The 20,517-nt window shown below is 44.3% G+C and overlaps 1 protein-coding gene across 1 annotated transcript in view; it reads right to left on the bottom strand.

Moving 5' to 3' along the window:
• TMEM132D (transmembrane protein 132D) overlaps nucleotides 1–20,517 on the bottom strand; it is a gene marked incomplete at both ends in the record, with an annotated part of 636,473 nt that overhangs the window by 80,122 nt on the left and 535,834 nt on the right. Inside the window, one exon of the mRNA XM_079717165.1 lies at nucleotides 3,405–3,545. Coding sequence (XP_079573291.1) covers nucleotides 3,405–3,545 — 141 coding nt within the window. The remainder of the gene's footprint in view (nucleotides 1–3,404; nucleotides 3,546–20,517) is intronic.

The following is a 20,517-nucleotide window of genomic DNA, read 5'->3' as shown; positions in this document are numbered from 1 at the left end:
TCTCAAAGAGGAAACTGATCCAAGCAAGTTCATTCTGACAACATTTTCAGGAATGGAGATATACAGTCTCTCCCATAAGTACGTTCAATTTGACAAAGGAGTGCAGGGAGAATTAATGCTTAGCCCAATGGTATGATGTCTTGTTGGAGGGACTGCTAGCATCCATGCATGGAGGAGTTATTTTTGGCCAGGAGTGTGGGCTCTCCATGTGCCATGGTAAATAATCACCCATGAAGGAAAGGCCTGCACAGAGTCCTTGAAGAGAGGTGGGCAAATGTTTTCTGTAAAGAAATGGATAGTTAAGTATTCTTGGCTTTGCTGGCTTTGCAGTCCCTCTCACAGCTACGTAGCTCTGCCACAGCATTGCTAAAGCAGCCATGGACAATAATAAATAGATGGGTGTTCCTAACTTGTTACCGTGGCAGCCATAGTTTGCCAACCCCTGTCCTGAAGGATGAGTGATAGAAGCAAAAACAAAACAGGCCTTAGAAATGGGTATCATGAATCTTTGTTTCTAATGATGTGTCAAAACTCTGTGAGTTCATAGCACCATTAGTCACAATAGCCAAAAGGTGGAAGCAACCCAAATGTCCATCGATGGATGAACAGATACATAAAATGTGGTCTATGCATACAATGGAATATGATTCAGCCCTGAAAAGGAAGGAAATTCTGACCCATGCTCTAGCATGGCTGAATCCTGAGGACATTACACTCGGTGAAATAAGCCCGACTCAAAGGACAAATATTGTATGATCCCACTCATATGTGGTACCTAGAGCAGTCAAATTCATAGAGACAGAAAGTAGGATAGAGGCTACCAGGGGCAGGGAGAGGGGAGAATTAGTGTTTGATGGAGACTTAGTGTTTAAATGGGTATCGAATTTCAGCTTTGCAGATGCAAGAGCTCTGCAGGTGGATGTTGGTGATGGTGGCATAACGTGAATGTACTTAATGCCACTGCCCTGTCCGCTTACAAATGGTTAAGATGGTAATCTTACGTTATATGTATTTTGCCACACACGCACACACACACACACACACACAAACAAACAAACCTCTCAGTGTCTCAATTTCCTCATTTGAACTATAAGGATAAAAATAATACTATTTCTTGGAGTTGCTGTGAGGATTAAAGAAATGCTCACCTGCTGGGTAATGAACACCCAACACTTATAGAATCACTGTTATTTCTATTATTATTACTGGTATAGTGCTTCTATCTACATTTAACCTGTATCAGGAATCAAGACCTACTAACAATTCTGAAATGATGCTTTTTATGTTAGAAACTGACAGGTGGATAGAGAAGAAGAGAATTAGGATCTAAAAGGTGGGTCTATGATTGAGGAAAAGAAATACTGTTTTCTCTAAACTAAAACATTTATTCTTAATCAAGCAACAAAAAATTCTGACACTAGTAAGTCAATTTCAGGGGAGGAACACTATTATTTGGTGTCCAAACAGGATGCTGCGATAGGAAGAGATAGCACCAGGTACACGGACAGAGTTAATGCCGTACAGCCTACAGGCGCCTTTTCTGCCTCTGAAGCTTCATTTGCATCCATTAGGGTCTCCACTGATGGTGGGGGGACAAATATGGGTCCAGTCCCTGCCTCCAGCACATGGCTTCACCCCACTCTGTAGCTACAGATTCTATTCCTATAATGAGAGGTTTATTTTCAAAATAACCACCCATACAACCTAAATGTCCATCGACGATAGAAGAATGGATAAAGATGTGGTATATATATATATATACAATGGAATATTACTCTGCTGTAAAAAGGAATGAAATGATGCCACTTGTGGCAACATGGACGGACCTAGAGATGATCATACTAAGTGAAGTAAGTCAGACAGAGAAAGACAAATGTCATATGATATTGTTTATATGTGGAATCTAAAAAAAAAAGATTCAAATGAACTTATATACAAAACAGAAACAGGCTCATAGGCATAGAAAACAAACTTATGGTTACCAAAGAGGAAAGTGGGGGGAGAGGGATAAATTAGGAGTTTGGGATGAGCAGATACAAACGACTATATATAAAATAGATAAACAACCAGGTCCTACTGTAGAGCACAGGGAACTTTGCTCAATATCTTGTAATAAACTGTAATGGGAAAGAATCTGAAAAAGAATATATAGACATATATTTCTGAATCACTTTGCTGAACAGCAGAAACTAGCTCAACATCGTAAATCAACTACACTTCAATGAAAAAAAAAACAACTGCCAGCAGGATTTGCTGAAGGACCGGATGCGGGAGAGAGAGAGAACGGGAAGTCCAGGATGTGCCATGTACTGATGTGAAGGGGCTTCTGGAATAAGTGGGCGGCGGCGTGCCATGTAACGTGCCACGGGGTTCCATTGTCTTCTCCCATCTCTGCCTTCTCTCCGAGCAACTAAGGACAGGCATGTGCCTCTAACTTTTGGTCCTAACATCTGAAACGGGACCCGGCGTTTAGCGGCGATTCAAAGCTGCGTTTGTCCACGGACCCCTCGTGGGTGGAAACGTGCCCTGGGGCTCTCATGGGGGCATAGAGGGCCTGCAGTCCCTGTGCAGAACAGGCAGGAAGGCTAGTGGACCACAAGGGTGGGAGTCCCCTCCCCGGACCGCACCCCTCACCAGCCTGGGGCGTTTGCTGGCATCTCACAGCATCAGAGGAGGTGCCGGGATGCCTCTGTCTCCACAGTGGGTGGTGGCAGCATGACAAACCCCTCTCCCCTGCCGACTGGCATCGTGCTACAAGCTGCCTGGAAGAGCAAACTCAGTCCCCCGCCTGGCGCATCCCCCCGAGGGCCTTTGTTTTAGATCATTTCTGCGTTCAGTTTAAAAGGAGGAAGGAGAAGCCAGAGGAGAGGAAAGAGTCTTCGGCGCTTACACGAGGCCCGGCGGGAGCTGGTCACCTCATCCCTAAGTCAAGGAGGATTCTGCGGGTTGGCCAGGGAAGTGGAGAACGGTGGTGAATCAAAGCTGGGGGTACTGGTGTACTTTATACCCACACTGACTTTCCACCAACGCTTTGTGCACTCAAATCACCTCAGAGCGTGGCTGCATACGTGTTCGTCTAGCTTCCCTCCCCTTCCCAGCCGGGCGGTCGGGGGACCAGAATCTCGGTTAGGATGGTGGTCCCTCATCCTTTTGCAACCTCCCCAGGAGGTGGGGAAGAGGCCACAAGCCCTTGGAAACGCGGAAGGTCAGAGCATCACAGACCAAGACTGCTCCCCAGACCAGTTCCCATGCTGTTCTATTCCTGGGCAGGGAATGGAAGCGGCAGGCTAACCAGAGCGGGATCGGGGGGGATCCCGGAGGGCCCCGTGGTCCCAGCGGGTCAACAAACACGGATGCCGACACGACAGCGGATTTCTGCGGGGGCCCGGGAGGTGTCGACTTGCCTTAATGACGGCTTCATCGGAAGATCGGCACTCCACAGACTTGAGATCGGTCACAGCGCCGTCCTCCTCCACGGAGACCACCTTCACCGGCACGGCCACCGTCTTCCCAGTGAGAATGGCTGTGTTCAGGATCTCCGCCTCCTGGAAAACCAAACACATCCGACAGTCACACCGCTGCATGCCTGCGCGCAGCCCGCCTTCCCCAGCCTCCCTACAAAGAGCTCCACCCCGACCCGGGCTCAGAAAGCCCAGCACTGGGCACCGGCCGAGGGGTCACGGCGGCCAGGAGACAGTGTTCCGCCATCACCCAGACTCGCGCAGGGAGAGTATGATGGAGAAGGCGTATCATATGTGGGGGCGAAGGAGCAAACGCATCACTAACATTGTGCTTGACAAACCGCACCATGTGCCAGGAACTGCCCTAAGCACTTTGTAAATATGGACCTACGAATTCTCACAGCATCACAACGCGCATTCGTATTCGCTCCATTTTGTGGATGGCACAGAGAGGTTTTGTCACTTGCCCAAGGTCACACTACTAGGAACTAGTGAAGGTAGGATTTGAACCCAGGATGTTCAGCTCCTGAGTCCATGTGTTCGCCATTCCAATTGGTATAAATCCACGCAAAATGATTCCAATGTAAGCAGTCAACTGTTGACCAGAGGAGCAAGGTGCCTAGATTAGTAATGAAGCAGGGGGCAGGCAGAGGCCGTGAGAGACCCTCACTCTGTTAGGCTGTTGCTCAGGCTTCTTTCACGTCCTGTCAATTTTCACATCCTGGCCTCTGTGCTTGTCTGGAATGCTATGATGGCCCCAGTGACACTCCCAGAGCCCCATCAATGTGACACACGCATGCACAACACACACATGCACCCCCCCAAGCACGCATTTTCCCTACTAGACACTCCCTCCAGAGCTCAGCTCAACACACATGTCCTGTGGGACACCCCCCGCTTGGCCCTGTTATCTGCTTGCAGAGGCCGAGGACATGACAGCCCCTCAGAGCCCAGGAAAGAAAGGCAGGGCCTCTCCTTCAGGCACCCGACACAGCTGCCGTTTTACTGTTACTTATAGTCGTTCAATCCTTTCATCCCTCTTCTAGACGGTAAGCTCTGCGGGCTGCATTTGCTTTCTGTTCACCAGAACCTTACCCAGAGCCCGTGGAAGGCATGGAGAAGGGCCCAACAGGGAAGGAACTGGAATCTACATCAGCACGAGCATCTCCTTGCTGTGTATCTCAGTCCTCTGTGCATGAGTCCCTTCTTTTTTTAAGTTTAATTTTGATTGAAGTATAGTTGATTTACAATGTTGTGTTGGTTTCAGGTGTACAGCAAAGTGATTCAGTTACATATATACATATATTTATTCTTTTTCAGATTCTTTCCTATTATCGGTTATTACAAGATAGTAGAGTTCCCTGTGCTATACAGTAGGTCCTTGTTTATCTCTTTTATATATAGTCATGTGTATCTGTTAATCCCAAACTCCTAATTTATCCCTCCCGCACCTTCCTTTTGGTAACCATAATTTGTTTTCTATGTCTGTGATTCTATTTCTGTTTTGGAAAGAAGTTCATTTGTATCGTTTTTTTAGATTCCACATATAAGTGAGATCATATGATTATCTGTCTGCATGAGTCCCTTCTTCTTGGCACTGGGTACACACGTGACTTTTCCCAGACACTGAGCAATAATCCTTACTCTGCGCTTCTCTCCCCAGTGCGCCCATGCCTTCTTTGGCTACTCTTATACTGTTGTGGCTTGTGAACTGGCACAGTCCTGGGAGATCATATGAGCCCATTTCTCAGATGGAGAACATTGAGCCCTAGGAATCTCATTCTTCTCTGCAGGGATTGTCACTTCTAATCACATGAAAATCAAAGTCCCTGGGCTTCCCTGGTGGCGCAGTGGTTGAGAGTCCGCCTGCTGATGCAGGGGACGTGGGTTCGTGCCCCGGTCCGGGAAGATCCCACATGCCACGCAGCAGCTGGGCCTGTGGGCCATGGCCGCTGAGCCTGCACGTCCGGAGCCTGTGCTCCGCAACGGGAGAGGCCACAACAGTGAGAGGCCTGCATACTGCAAAAAAAAAAAAAAAAAAAAAAGTCCCTGTGTAACCTGAAATCTCTATATAACAAGACTTCCAAGTTCTAGCCCATGGCATTCTCAGTTCAACCCCCGTTCATCACATGTCCATCGTGTTCTAAGAGGTTCTGTGTCAGCATGCACACAGAGTTTCTTCTGTCAGTCTGAACTTGACTGACCTAGCCTTGGTACAGCAACAAGAAAACATCTGGACAGGCATTAGGAGCTGTTTAGGGAGACTTTTGCATCTCTTAGAGACAAGCTTGCAGAGATTCTGGTTAATTTGGTTTTCATGTGAAATTACAAATGCCTGTTTAGCCACACGCCAGAAGAAGGCATAGAAGTTTATCATCTTAAAATTACATAACCGTTTTCCTTATGTCAACTTTCCATTTCTTATATAAGATCTTACTTTTCCTTTATAGGACTTGGTTCATTTTATACTTAGCTCATTTGGTTTAGCCTTTGGAAATGATAATATATATATACACATGTATGTATATAAATATATATTTTGTTCCTTTATTTTAATTCTAAAAGACAAGACTACAGTTTGTAATGTTCCTGAATTTCAAAGACCATGCCTCAAACTGTCTGAATATGCATAGGCCTCCAAATACCCCATTGCTTATGCACCTTTTTTTTTCCCTCCCCTGTGGGTTCCCAGCCAGATTTTGTTTTATTTTGGGTACAAACATAGTAAAAGAATAAAGGAGCCCAGTCAGAATGCGGTGCTACTTTCTGTTGCCTCTGGGAAGGAAAAAGGCCGGGCGTATTTTTCTACTCTAAAGGGTAGAGATCAAAAGGAACTATTCTTACTTTGGGAAGAAGTGGAAAAAAGCATTTTAACTCTCGGGCCCAAACTGGCCCACTTCGCAGGGAAAAACAGACTAGAGGAGCAGCATTAGGACACCAGTATCAAAGAAAACAATTTTTCACATCAGTGGTGGAAAAGTAAAGAGCATGTCTGCTCCAACTCATAAGGCCTTTAATGCATTTGCAGTCAGGTCAGCATCACGAGAAACGACCCTGCGGTAACCAATGAGCAGCTGTGAGCTCACACATCTGGGGTGTTTTCTTATCCTCTAAACAGAAAGCATCACTCTGCCTGCAGGATCTCGGTGGGGATTAGGGACTGAGATTTCAGGCTTGGTATTCCCCTGCCTTCTCTGTGCAATTCTTTGACATCAAGAACCTTCTCTTAACTCTGCTCAATATTCGGTAATAACCTAAATGGGAAAAGAATTTGAAAATGAATAGGATATATATATATGTATATATATGTTTACAGAGTATATGTATAACTGAATCACTTTGCTGTGCACCTGAAACTAACACAACATTGTAAACCAACTATACTTCAATATAAAATAAAAATTAAAAAAAAGAAACCTAGATCAAATCCACCCAATAATCCATGGACTTCATGGTTATAAAAAGCAATATATTCCCTACTGCTTTTTTTTTAAGTTGTTGCTGTGCTTTGTTTGAATTAGTTAAGTCTGTTTCTTTCACTTGCATTAATAAAGTTTTGAGTAGTGCAATAAATAAAATAAAAAATAAATAAGGTGAAAAAAAAAAAAAGAACCTTCTCTTGCGCATCACTGGCTTTCTCCAGGACGTGAATGGTGTATGGATGGCTCACAAAAGTCTCTAGACAAGAGGGTGGTGGTGAAAGTGCCCGCTGAGCCCTGGCTTGGGCTGAGACGTCATCCCATAAAACCCTGGAACTCAGCTGCCTTATTGCCATGAGTTCACCTTATCAGAGCCCCTGCGCCTAGGAAACAAAGGCAGCATCTCTTGAGAAAGCGCTGTCTCTGTTCTTACTGATAGTTCCACGCTCGCCTTCTGCCACATGGACATCCTGTTCTTGCCAGTAAGTCCTTCCTGGGAATCTGACAACACAGCTGCAGAACTTCAGGGTCACCAGAGGATAGGAGGGAGTGTGGGTGGGGGAAGAGAAGCTGACTGTGGCACCAGAAAAAGGGACAACCTCATGAGTGAGGTCACACATCCTTTTCTTGGAATTTAACTAATTATCATCTATTGTAAGGAAACAATAACCGTCCTCATTTTGCTGGAGAGATGATGACCCGCATCTCGTTTTGGAAAGCCCCTAGAATAGATGCTGGGATGAGGACTCAAGGGCCATTTGTTTGGGAGGTTCAGGAAACTTCAGGAAGGGAGTGGGGAAGGGATACAGGGAGGAAGAGGCAGCCAGTGAGGGTGTGTGTCCTGCCAGCGACCACAGTGGAGGCTGGAGCTTAGTCCTGCAGGGGTTGATCTCTTTTACAAAATATACCGTGCATTTTATATATTTCAATATGTTGAAATGGATTATGATATATTTCCCTGCGGGGAAGTTATCTGAAATCACCCCTAAAAATAATTCCACGGAGGGGCAAGGGAGCTGGGGTATTTATACATTCATCCAGCCTGCTGTGTGTGCAGGCAGACAGGCTTCGACAGTCCCAAGGAAAGCTCCTGGCAGACGGTAACACTGGGAATTGGTCTGGAAGGGTGTAAGGGAAATGCATACAGCATCGACAGTCTGCTGTGACTTAAGTGTGAAGTAATTTGTCATATGGAGGTCTAACGGATTGGAACCAACATTAGAGTGTTTGTTTGTTTTTTCAAAATTTCCTCCTGCTTCTAGGATTTCAATTTTCTCTTCGTGTATGAGCACAGTCATTTGTTCATATGCACTCTTGAAAATTAATTTTAAAACAGAGGAGAAGATAATGGGTACAGGAAAACATTACATGAGATGGGGAACAGTCTAAAACACGTCAAAAACAGAAACAGACTCACAGACATAGAAAACAAACTTATGGTTACCAAAGGGGAAAACAGGACAGAGGGGTAAATTAGGAGTTTGGGATTAACAGAGACACACAACTGTATATAAAACAGAGAACCAACAAAGACCTACTGTATAGCACAGGGAACTATACGCGATATCTTGTAGTAACCTATAAGGGAAAGAATCTAAAAAGAATATATATGTATGACTGAATCACTTTGCTGTACACCTGAAACTAACACAACATTGTAAATCAACTATATTTCAATAAAAATTTTTAAAGAACACATCAAGGGGGCTTCCCTGGTGGCTTAGTGGTTGAGAGTCCACCTGCCGATGCAGGGGACACGGGTTCGTGCCCCGGTCCGGGAAGATCCCACATGCTGTGGAGCGGCTGGGCCCATGAGCCATGGCCGCTGAGCCTGCACGTACGGAGCCTGTGCTCCGCAACGGGAGAGGCCACAACAGTGAGAGGCCCGCGTACAGCAAAAAAAAAAAAAAAAAAAAAAAAAACACACAAAAAAACACATCAAGAGATGGATCTGTGTGTTAGAGACAGTTTGTAACTCACCCAATGTGCATTCTGCCTTCCTGCCTACTTACCAAAATGCCAATTTTGTTTGAGGCTGTAAAGTGCCCAGCTAAAATTATTACATTTCTTTGGCTGCACTTAAGCTGTGACACAGTTCTGGTCAGTGACATATAAAGGGCAGTCACTGGAGGAAGCTTCCATGGAAGTTAAAAAAAAAAAAAACAGATTCTGAAGGTGGTTTCGTGCCAACCCTTTCAACCTTCCCACTGTGCACAGATGATGCCAGAGTTGGTGCTGTCTCTTGTACCCCCAAAGTTGGAGTTTGCTGTTAAGAGCCACACGGTTCAGTGTAGTACAGTTGGTTAACAGTGAGGAAGCTGATATGGGACCATTGGGTTCAAATCCCACCCTTGACACGATTCACTGGGTGACCCTGGGCAACTTAACTCCATTACAAAAATTGTTTTTTATTAAATATAATTTCTTTTTGGCTTAGTTCCCGAAATCCACGCTCCCTGCACTGGAAGTGCAGAGTCTTAACCATTGGAATGCCAGGGAATCCAAATTACTTAACTTTTTTTTTTTTTTTTGTGGTATGTGGGCCTCTCACTGTTGTGGCCTCTCCCGTTGCGGAGCACAGGCTCTGGACGCGCAGGCTCAGCGGCCACGGCTCACGGGCCCAGCCACTCCGCGGCATGTGGGATCTTCCTGGACCAGGGCACGAATCCGTGTCCCCTGCATCGGCAGGCGGACTCTCAACCACTGCACCACCAGGGAAGCCCCAACTTACTTAACTCTTGGTGCCTAAATTTTCTCAACTATAAAATGAGGATAACAGTACCCACCCTTGCATTTGCCCTAGGTTGAGGTGAGTTTATAATTGCAGAGTGTTTACAACACTGCCTGGTGCCTAGGAAGTTCTAAGTGTTCGATAAAGACAGTAAGTCCCTTACATACGAATCTTCAAGTTGCGAACCTTCAAAGATGCAAACGTGCATTCCATCAACGTCCGGGGTGAGTGCAATTGCAGCTCGCCGTCGTCCCCTGTTGCTGACGATCCTTCAGCTCTACCACCTCCCTCCTCCTCTCCCTCCTCCAGTCAGTAACTCTTCCTGCCTGTTCACTTGATGCCAGCCCCTGGATGCCAGCTGTTGTACTGGTACTACTGTACTTTTCAAGGGACTGTATAGTAAGATTAAAAATGTTTTCTTTATTTTTTGTGTTTGTTTCTTATGTATTATTTGTGTGAAAAGTATTATAAACCTATTACAGTACAGTATTATATAGCTCATTGTGTTAGCTGGGTACCTAGGCTAACTTGGTTGGACTTCAGAAGAAATTGGACCTACTCACCCGCTCTCAGAATGGACCTCAGAATGGATTTACTGGACCCAAAGGTGCATGATGACTGCAAAGGAGTAGTGTCCCCCAGAATTCCTGTCTGCTTGGAACCTCAGAATATGACCTGATTTGAACATAGAGTCATTGCACATATAATTAGTTAAAATGAGGTCATGTTGGGTTTGAGTGGGCCCTAATCCAATGACTGGTGTTCCCCATAGGAAGAGAAAACAAAGTCAGAAGCACAGGGAAGATGGTCCTGTGAAGGTGGAGGTGGAGATGGGAGGGATGCAGCCACCAGCTGAGGAGCATCAAAGATGCTGGCCTCACCAGAAGCTGGAAGAGGCGGGAAGTGTCCTTCCCAAGAGCTGCCAGAGGGAGCATGTCCTGTTGACAGCTGGATGCTTGATCTGGAGATTCCTGAACTGTGAGAGAATAAATTTCTGTTTTTTTTTAAATTGAAACATAGTTGATTTACAATGTTGTGTGAATTTCTACTGTATAGCAAAGTGATTCCTTTATGCATATACATATATTCCTTTTCATCTTCTTTTCCATTACGGTTTATCACAGGATATTGAATATAGTTCCCTGTACTATACAGTAAGACTTGTTGTTTATCCATCCTATATAGAATATCTTATATCTGCTAACCCCAGACCCCCAGCCGGTCCCTGCCCCCACCCCCTTGGCAACCACCAGTCTGTTCTCTATGTCTGTGAGTCCGCTTCTGTTTCATACATAAGTTCATTTGTATCATATTTTAGATTCCCCCTATAAGTGATATCATATGATATTTGTCTTTGTCTGACTTATTTCACTTAGTATGATCATCTCTAGTCCATCCATGTTGCTTCAAATGTCATTATTTCATTCTTTTTTATGGCTGAGTAGTATTCCATTGTGTATATGTACCACATCTTCCTTATCCATTCATCTGTTGGTGGACATTTAGGTTGTTTCCATGTACATTTCTGTAGTTTTAAGCCGCGGCATTTGTAGTACTTTGTTAGGGCAGCCCCAGGAAACTGGTACAATGACTGAGTCCCGAGGAGAAGCAGCCTGGATGCTGGATGCCCCGCAGCACTAAGCTGGGACTGCTTCCTCTGAACACAGCTGGAGAGAAGACTAAAATCCTGCTTATTTCATCCTTCTGTGTTTGTGTGTCCTGTTACTCACAGATAATCACAATCCCATCTGACACACCCTGGAAGGAAGAAATCCTCATCAGTTTTCACAGGTCTTAGGCTGAAATAAGCAAGTTAAATTGTCTATTGTCCCTTAATGAGAAGAAAACAATGTCTGGACCTTAAACATTACTGTGGCTTTTGGAGATCATTTTAATATGTGGTTTTGAAACGATCTCACGTTTGTTAAACTGGACAAACACGGCTGGAATAAATAAATGCGGTGTCGGCCGCATCCACTGCTTCCTCTCTGAACGAAAGCATCATAGATGAAGCTGTGGGCACCCCACTGGAGGAGCACAGAGAAGGACAAACATCCCATTAAACAAACAGAACGGAGCACAAATGGAAGCACCGCCTTCGGCTATGATGTGCGAAGCTCGGTTCCATGTCTGCATCTGGGAACGTTGGAGGCTTATCTGATCAAAGCGGCATGCATGCTAACACATATATATGGAATTTAAGGAAAAAAATGTCATGAAGAACCTAAGGGTAAGACAGGAATAAAGACACAGAGCTACTAGAGAATGGACTTGAGGACACTGGGAGGGTGAAGGGTAAGCTGTGACAAAGTGAGAGAGTGGCATGGACATATATACACTACCAAACGTAAAATAGATAGCTAGTGGGAAGCAGCCGCATAGCACAGGGAGATCAGCTCGGTGCTTTGTGACCACCTAGAGGGGTGGGATAGGGAGGGTGGGAGGGAGGGAGACGCAAGAGGGAGGAGATATGGAGATACATGTATATGTATAACTGATTCACTTTGTTATAAAGCAGAAACTAACACACCATTGTGAAGCAATTATACTCCAATAAAGCTGTAAAAAAAAAAAAAAGCGGCATGCAGCCCTATCCCTTTACCTCCAAGCAGGGTGTTTCACATCTTTTAACTCAGCGAGAGAGAAATTTGAAAGATGGGCATTAGGAGGAGTTGGCAATAAAGTTAACTGGCACACTCAGCTTGCTTTTACTTAGATTTACACAAAGATAGCATTTCCTCTGGGCACATATAAGGCCAGAAGAAGAGGGTGTAAGCTCTCCAACAAACAAGATTTGAGTGAAATATCAAAGTAAATTTCCTTATAATATTTTTAAAGGAAAATAAAGGGTTCCTGGGATGGACAGCTTTCGTTTTCACCTGCTCCGAGTCCTTCGGTGTAATAGGACTTCAGTTTTCCTTTGGGGAAACCATCCCTTCTTTTTAGGACTGAAAATCACCATAACCCTCTGCCCCTGGCCACAGGAGTCGGCAGACCTCTCTGAAGCTATGACAGTCAGGTCCTCCTACCCTGGATTTGAACTTCATTCAAGGAGAGTGAGGCAACGGCCAAGGATGTTTCTATTTCGTTCGTCCCATTGGCGGCACCTGGAAACGTCTGTCATTTGTCTTCTTACCTGTATTTCCACTAAGGTCCTGGTTCCTGCCTTTTTAACTATTTTATATACTCTCTGAGAGAGCCTGGATTCATTTGATAAATTCCTTTTTAGAGGGTAGAACTTACGTTAAGTTTTCTCACCACACACACTAGTAATAATAATAGTAATAATAATAAGGGAGGGAGGAAACTTTGGGAGGTGATGGGTATGTCCATGGTCTTGGTAGTGGTGCTGTTTTCACAGGTACAGTAAGTCCCCTACATACAAACGAGTTCCATTCTGAGAGGGTGTTCGTAAGCCCACTTTGTTCTTAAGTCCAACAAAGTTAGCCTAGGTACCCACCTAACACAATTGGCTACATAGTACTGTACTGTAATAGGTTTATAATACTTTTCATGCAACTAATACATAAAAAGAAACAACACAAAAAATAAAGAAAACATTTTTAATCTTACAGTGCAGTCCCTTGAAAAGTACAGTAGTGACGTACAAGAAGAGCTGGCACACAGGGGCTGGCATCGAGTGAACAGGCAGGAAGAGTTACTGACTGGAGGAGGGAGAGGAGGAGGGAGATGGTAGAGCTGAGGGATCGTCAGCAACAGGGGATGGAGGGCGAGCTGCAATTGCACTCACGCCTGACACTGATGGCTCAGGTGCTGGTTCCTTGCTGGATTCAAGTCTATCCACCTTCTTGAAAAAAGGACCCAGTGATGTCTGGGTAGTAGCTCTTTTTTTCTCGTCGTAGATGACACGGTAGCACTGGATTGCATTCTGAACGGCTACTGCAACCTTCGTGTACCGTTCTACGTTCGGGTTCTGTGCCTCAAAATCTAACAGTGTGTCCTGAAATAAAGAAAATCCCCTGCCACTTCCTGCATCGTGAATCTCTTCAGTTCTTCAGTTACTTCTTCTTCCTCTTGTTTCTCACAAAAGCACGACCACTTGTAGAGGATGCACGCACGTGACAATGTACGCCAGACACGTGAACTAACTTATGTGATTGGACATGTGGACAAGCGTTCACATCTTTGAAAGTTAGCAACTTGAAGGTTCGTACGTACAGGACTTACTGTATATACGTATCCCCAAACTCATCGAGTTGTATACTTTAAATACGTACAGCTTTTTACATGTCAGTCATACCTCAAACGTGGTTAAAACAAACAGACAAAAAACAGAATAATTTTCTTTTGCTTACAAAGAATCCTACTTGATAAATTCAACCAGGAGACTTTAGATGAAAGCACATTGTTTTATAGGGTTTCCTTCTAATTCTTATTGAGAGGCAGACTTTTTATTTCTTTAATGATTATCAATTTGTTAGCCGATCTGCAAACTGGATACTGCATTAGTTTGAGTTTTACCCCAAAGCAGAGCCTGAGACAAGGCTCCGGATTGAGTTAATTTATTTTCAGGGGGTGGGAGTGAGGGGTGAGGCATGGGAGGCAGAGAAGGAGGGAAAGCCAACAGTAGGGGGTGCACAGGCTGGAAGCACTCGTCCCCCAGGGCTGTAACCTCCACACCTGGGCACAGGCTCCCAGGATGTAAGAAAAGCCCTGGACCCACCTTTGGGAAGTTGTCTGAATGACTCAAGCTGGGACCAGGTCAGGGAACTGCCCAGAGGAGGGCTGAGGGCACGTGACAGGGCACCAGCGACAGCAGCTCCAGAAATGGCCCCAGGTGTTAGAAAGTTGCTCCCATGTCGGGTAAGAAATTCCCCAGGATAAATTCTGAGACAAGTATTTTACTTAATTTTTAAAAAAAGAAACACACCTGGACATTCCCGTTTGCATGGAAATATGTGGGCAGAAATTACACTAATTTAAACAGCAGGTTTCAGAACTCATACTTCTTTACTTGCCTGCTTAACATCCTTGGAGAGACTAAAATAACTTATCACTGAATTAGACCATATCAAATGCTCCACTGAAGCAAAGACAAAACATGGTGGCATCCTTACGGGTCATCAGGAGATGAAGAATTCACACACTCTGAATCAAGGATCTGCACTGAGAGCACTGGCAGCATCTGGGGAGCTGATCTTGTGCCTTTGGGAGCACAGTTGAGACCTGCCTGCAATCTGCAACATACTTATCCTTTTCCTGATACTTCTGCAACTTCCTGCATTGCTAATAGATTCGTTTTTTTAAAAAAATAGGTTCTCAGGCTTCCCTGGTGGCACAGAGGTTAAGAATCCGCCTGCCAGTGCAGGGGATATGAGTTCGGGCCCTGGTCCGGGAAGATGCCACATGCCGTGGAGCAACTAAGCCCGTGCGCCACAACTACTGATCCTGTGCTGTAGAGCCTGCGAGCCACAACTACTGAAGCCCGCGCGCCTAGAGCCTGTGCTCTGCAACAAGAGAAGCCACTGCAATGAGAAGCCCACGCACCACAATGAAGAGTAGCCCCCGCTTGCCACAACTAGAGAAAGCCCGCGTGCAGCAACGAAGACCCAACGCAGCCATAAATAAATAAATATTTAAAAAATAAATAAAAATAAAAAAATAAATAAAAAATAGGTACTTGATTTCTTACCATATTTACCCATTCTTCAAAATATCTTGGAACTAATGTGCAGTTTTGAGAAACACTTGTCAGTCAAGGATCTTAGCTGCAGACAACAGAATCCACTGTAGCTCATTTCAGCTGAAAGGGATTTGTCGAGTGTGGGCAGAGCCCTGCACTGTTGATGGACTTGAAGGAACAGTCTCCAGCCCACCTCCCAAGATCAAGGCCTGGAGCCACAGAGTGGGCCCACCATGGACTTGCTGCTTCTGCCATGATTAGGAAGCTGACAAATCAGGCAGATTGTTTTAGAATCTCATTACCTCTCCCCAAATCTCAAGCAGCCAAATGGATGCCCACATACTTCCTTGCCCCAGCGTTGGAAACAAAGCATCACGGGTGCCTCCAACTGGCAGAAACTAAATCGCAAGCCTAAACCCTCACAGACAATTTGCTCTCTCTCAGGAGAGGCTGCATAAAGTAGGCTTTTGGAATTTATCTAGAGAAGATGAGATTTATACTGGAGGAGCTCTAAGAATGCCAAGGGAGTACCTCTGGGGCAGCTATAAATGATAGTTTTCCACTACATATATCAACACTACATGTGCTGGTATTTTCCTGATGTTAAAACACAAGAAGGCATATTCTGCTGTCTGTTAATTCCCTTAAATTAACATTTTATCATATTGGCATTATTCACCCTCTGATTTTGATGCCAACTCCAATGACACAACAAATAATATCTTATGATTCCTTGTCCACAGCAGACTGCATTCTAGGACATCAAATGTCAAAGGGATATAAGAAGCGAGAATTTAGGTTTCATACTAAAATAAGTACACTGCTGACTTAAAGACAGATGCCCAGATCAGGCATAAAAATGATTTTTCCCCTTCTTGCTAAAATATATCATATTCAAACATGACATTTAAAATATAGGTGAGGGGAAACCCTAAAACACCAGTATGGCATGGGTACCCATCAATCAGAAGAGATGCCTGGCCAGTCAGTCTAGATGTTGGTGGGTATGCCATGCAGTGAATTCCTGCTTACACCAGAGAAAGGAAGGCTTAGCAAATATGCCATTTGCGCCTCTGTATTTTCCACCCTTGCTGTTAAGTAGGGCCATGTAAACACTTACAGTCACTAAAATGTTAGGGTCCATGTTGTTTGCTACTTCTGGGTTGAGGCAGTAAAGCTTTCAAGCACAATTATCTATTCTTATCCATTCTTTCTCATCACCTGCCCTGACTGAAGAGGTTGCACATTCCAGGTGGTTCAGCTCCAAGATGGTAGAGCCTATTAAACCCAAGTCAGTGTATGGAGAAGAGCTTCCTGCCGCCCCATGTAGGACACAAAGCAGGAGTAATAAAAATGCTTTCCTTGTCTTACGGCAATGAGACGTCAGAGCTACTTGTTACTGTAATATTACCTAATCCACCCTAATACATATTTCCCAACTCCAGTTTCAAGAAGTGTATATTCATTGAGTTCTGGACTGTGCCCCCAGCCAAAGTAGTTGGCTCAGGTATGAAAACTCAACACTGCTAGGTGACTGGCCCTTCATCTCCTGGTTGACTGGCCTGATTCCTGTTGAAATGAGCTGGGGCAGATCCAGCCTAAGTCAGTGGGGGACCTAACATCTCTGCAGCCATGTTCTTCCTTAATGTGATTCCCTCACTGCAGTTAATTTCTTAAATCTTTTCAATTCACTTCCCAACAAAGATCAATAACCTAATAAATAGAATAGTGACTCATCACCCTGTCTTTGTCTCTTGCTTGTTTGGCCAAGCTCTGTTATTCCAGCGCCCCTGCCTGTGCCCCTAATGAATACCGAACATGCCAATTCATACCACATTAAACAGAAGAGCCATTAGATGACCACGGAAATACTCTCATTAGCGATAACGGTGCATCACGATAAATACTCTCCGTGCTTCTTTTAAAAAGTGAAAGCATCAGTCAATTTGGCACCTGCATTGCAAACAAATTTATAAACCACTCTGTTTTTTTAAGGTACATCAGCCCTTGGGTTTAATGGCTGTCGTGTGGTATGGAGAATTATTTCAGCAGCCATATGGGGTAAAATAAATTATTCTCTCTCTCATGGGGAAGCAGGGAAATGTCATACCGCGGAGCCCAGAGGAGGCTGACGGTCTGCTCATGCCTTTCACCAGTTAGGCTGTTTTTTGGACGCCACTGAACCACAAATCCAATGCACGGTGTGTTTACATTTTTATGTGAATTTTAAAATCTTATCAAGGTTACACAACCTCGTTGTTAAAATATTACATTTGTCATAAAAGGTTTATCATAATATACCACAAAAAGCCATCCCGCCCATTTTTGTTCTCGGGTAACCACTTTCAACTCTCCTACTATGTTATGAAGACTTTTTTCCATATATCTAAATATCTAAATAACACGTTCTATTACAGTTTCTTGACATAGTAGGTTCAAGTATTATCTACTGATTTTCTGGGATGATGGATGAAACCTTCTCTCTCCCTCCGCAGTCTCTCCTGTCCCAGTCCTTATGATTAGGTTCCTGTTTTGGTCCCTCTATTAGCTATCTCTTTCATTTTAAGCAAACATACCTCTCATCAAGAGATAACGTGTTGACTCCCGAGTGGTTTAAAAGTCTGTTTGCCCAGTTTTGACACTTTTCCTATGCAGAAGTGGAGTCTAGGGACCCTTCCCTGCATTACAGGCTGGCCTTAGTGACTCACGTCTGAAGCTTAGAATGCAGTGGAAGTGATGCCCTGTTATTTCTGAGGCTCGGTCATCCAAGGCAATATAGCTTCCACCTGGTTTTCTTCCTGGGGACCCTTGTTCTTGGAATGCAGCCGCCATGCTGTGAGGAAGACCAGGTCACACGGGGAGGCCACTGTCGTGTAAATGATCTGGTCGGCAGCTGAAATCCAGCACTGACCCACCAGATACATCAATGAGGAAGCCTTCGAGGGGACTCCCCCAGCTGAGCAGAAGCCAGCCAGCTGAGTCCTGTCAACTCCCAGAACCACGATAGAAAACAATATAAATGACAATCGCCTTGGTTATGCCACAACATGTGCTTTTTTATGCAGCGAAAGGTAACTGAGACTCTACACACTTTATAAGATGAGAATATTAGCACCGCTTAAATGCCCCTTCAGCTCTTAATACCACACTGACCTCCCAATTTTTCTCATTTCTAACTTTTCCTTTTATCCTCTCAAGGTTGATAATATCTACATTGTGTCCTGAAGTATAATGAAGCCTCCGGTGCTTTTACAAAGGTTGAGTCTAAAAGCTGGAAACCAGTAATGGATCCATTATACTCAAACAAATATTGTTCACTGGGCAGCAGAGGTTCTCCGTCTAGATGCTATTGATGTTTGGGGCCAGAAAAGTCTTTGTTCTCAGTCTAGTCTCTGCACTTTACATATTTAGCAGCATCTCTGGACTCAGCACACGAAATGCCAGTATCATCCTCCTGTTGTGACGGCCAAACCTGTCTCCAGACTTCACCCAATGCCACCTCAGTTGAGAACCACCGTGGTAGGACTAAAGAGTGTACTAGGATCCATTTCTTTCCACTCTAATATTTACAGATGATGGTGTTACTGATCACCTGTCTCTTCTACCTTTCTCAGTTTATCATTTTCATAACCTTCATTGTTGTCAAGCTCTTTACCGACCTCTCCACTCTTCTGGGGGTCTTCCCAGCAGAACTTTCTGTGCTTCTGTTCCAACAGATACATTCTCCAAGGAAACAGCATAGATGTAATTTGGGGACTTTCCTTTACTAGATTCAGGGTTTAATAAATATGTGCAGCAAAGGATGGAAAAAAATTTAAATGCTAAAGCAGGAGGGAGGGAAATCCTTGATTTTCTTCATCAGCAGCAATTACAAACTCTACTGTGTACAGGGTTTCGTGCAAGCAGAACTGGCTGTCTGTAGTAGACGTGCCTTTGAAAACTGAATGTAAAGAAATTTTAAAAATCTTTTTTTGTGTGTGTGTGCCAGTGGAGTGCACTGTTAAAAATGATCCTAAAATGGTATGATTAAGGTCCGGCTCAAATGCTACATCCTTCCTAATCTCTCCAGGTAGAAACAATTGTGTTAAGTTTATTATAGATAGTATAGAAAATAAATTATATATGGAGACAGTAGAGCATAGAGTGAAGAATACTGACTCTGGAATAAGGCAGCCTGGCTTTGAACCCCAGTTTCCATACCTACTAGCTCTGTGACTCAGGCAAACCAGTGCCTGCACTGTGCCTCAGTCTGTTCATCTGTACAATGGGGGTTGTAAACGTTTCCATGTTATTGGGTAGACGTGAGGATTGTATGCATGAAAAGTACTTAGAACTGTGACTGGCTTGTAGCAAGCAAAAATACATGCCAGCTATACCTGGACAAAACTAAAATTCAGAAAGATACATGCACTCCTATGTTCATAACAGCACTATTTACAATAATCAAGACATGGAAACAACTGAAATGTCCATTGAGAGATGAATGGATAAAGCAGATGTGATACACACACACACAGACACACAGACACACCATGGAATATTACTCAGCCATAAAAAAGAATGAAATAATCCCATTTGCAGCAACATGGAAGAACCTTGAGATTATCATACTAATTGAAGTCAGACAGAGAAAGACGAATTTCACATGATGTCACTTCTCTATGGAATCTAAGATATGACACAAATGAACTTATTTACAAGACAAAAACAGAATCACAGACATAGAGAGCAGACTTGTGGTTGCCAAGGGGGAAGTGGAGTGGGGGAGGGATGGATTGGGAGTTTGGGGTTAGTAGATGCAAGCTATTACATATAGAATGGATAAACAACAAGGTCCTACAGTATAGCACAGGGAACTCTATTCAATATCCTGTGATAAACTATAGTGGAAAAGAATAAAATAATACATGCTAGCATTGCTATCATCATCCACTCTGCTTGACCTCAAGACCCCTTCCAGCCCTGCCTCATACCCTGTGGGAACAGGAGAAAGGCAGCCCAGTCTGAAGGATTTGAGCCCCAGCTTTACACAGCTAAGCGACCTTGGGCACATCGCGAACGCTCTCGGGGGCCAAGTTTTCTCATCTTAAAAGAAGATCTAAATGAGATATGATAGAAGCCTCCCTCTGCGTTTCCTGCTCAGGCTCTGGACTCAGGCTGCCTGGGTTCAAAGCCCAGCTTTGCTCCGTCCTAGTTCTATGACTTTGCAAGTTACTTAAACTCTCTGCCCCTTGTTTTTCTCATCTGGGAACAGAGTTCTAA

Source organism: Hyperoodon ampullatus (assembly GCF_949752795.1).
Source record: "Hyperoodon ampullatus genome assembly, chromosome: 13".
NCBI classification, from domain to species: Eukaryota; Metazoa; Chordata; class Mammalia; order Artiodactyla; family Ziphiidae; genus Hyperoodon; species Hyperoodon ampullatus.
The sequence above is the reverse complement of the archived record's forward strand: the minus strand, read 5'-3'. Positions and strand labels throughout refer to the sequence as shown.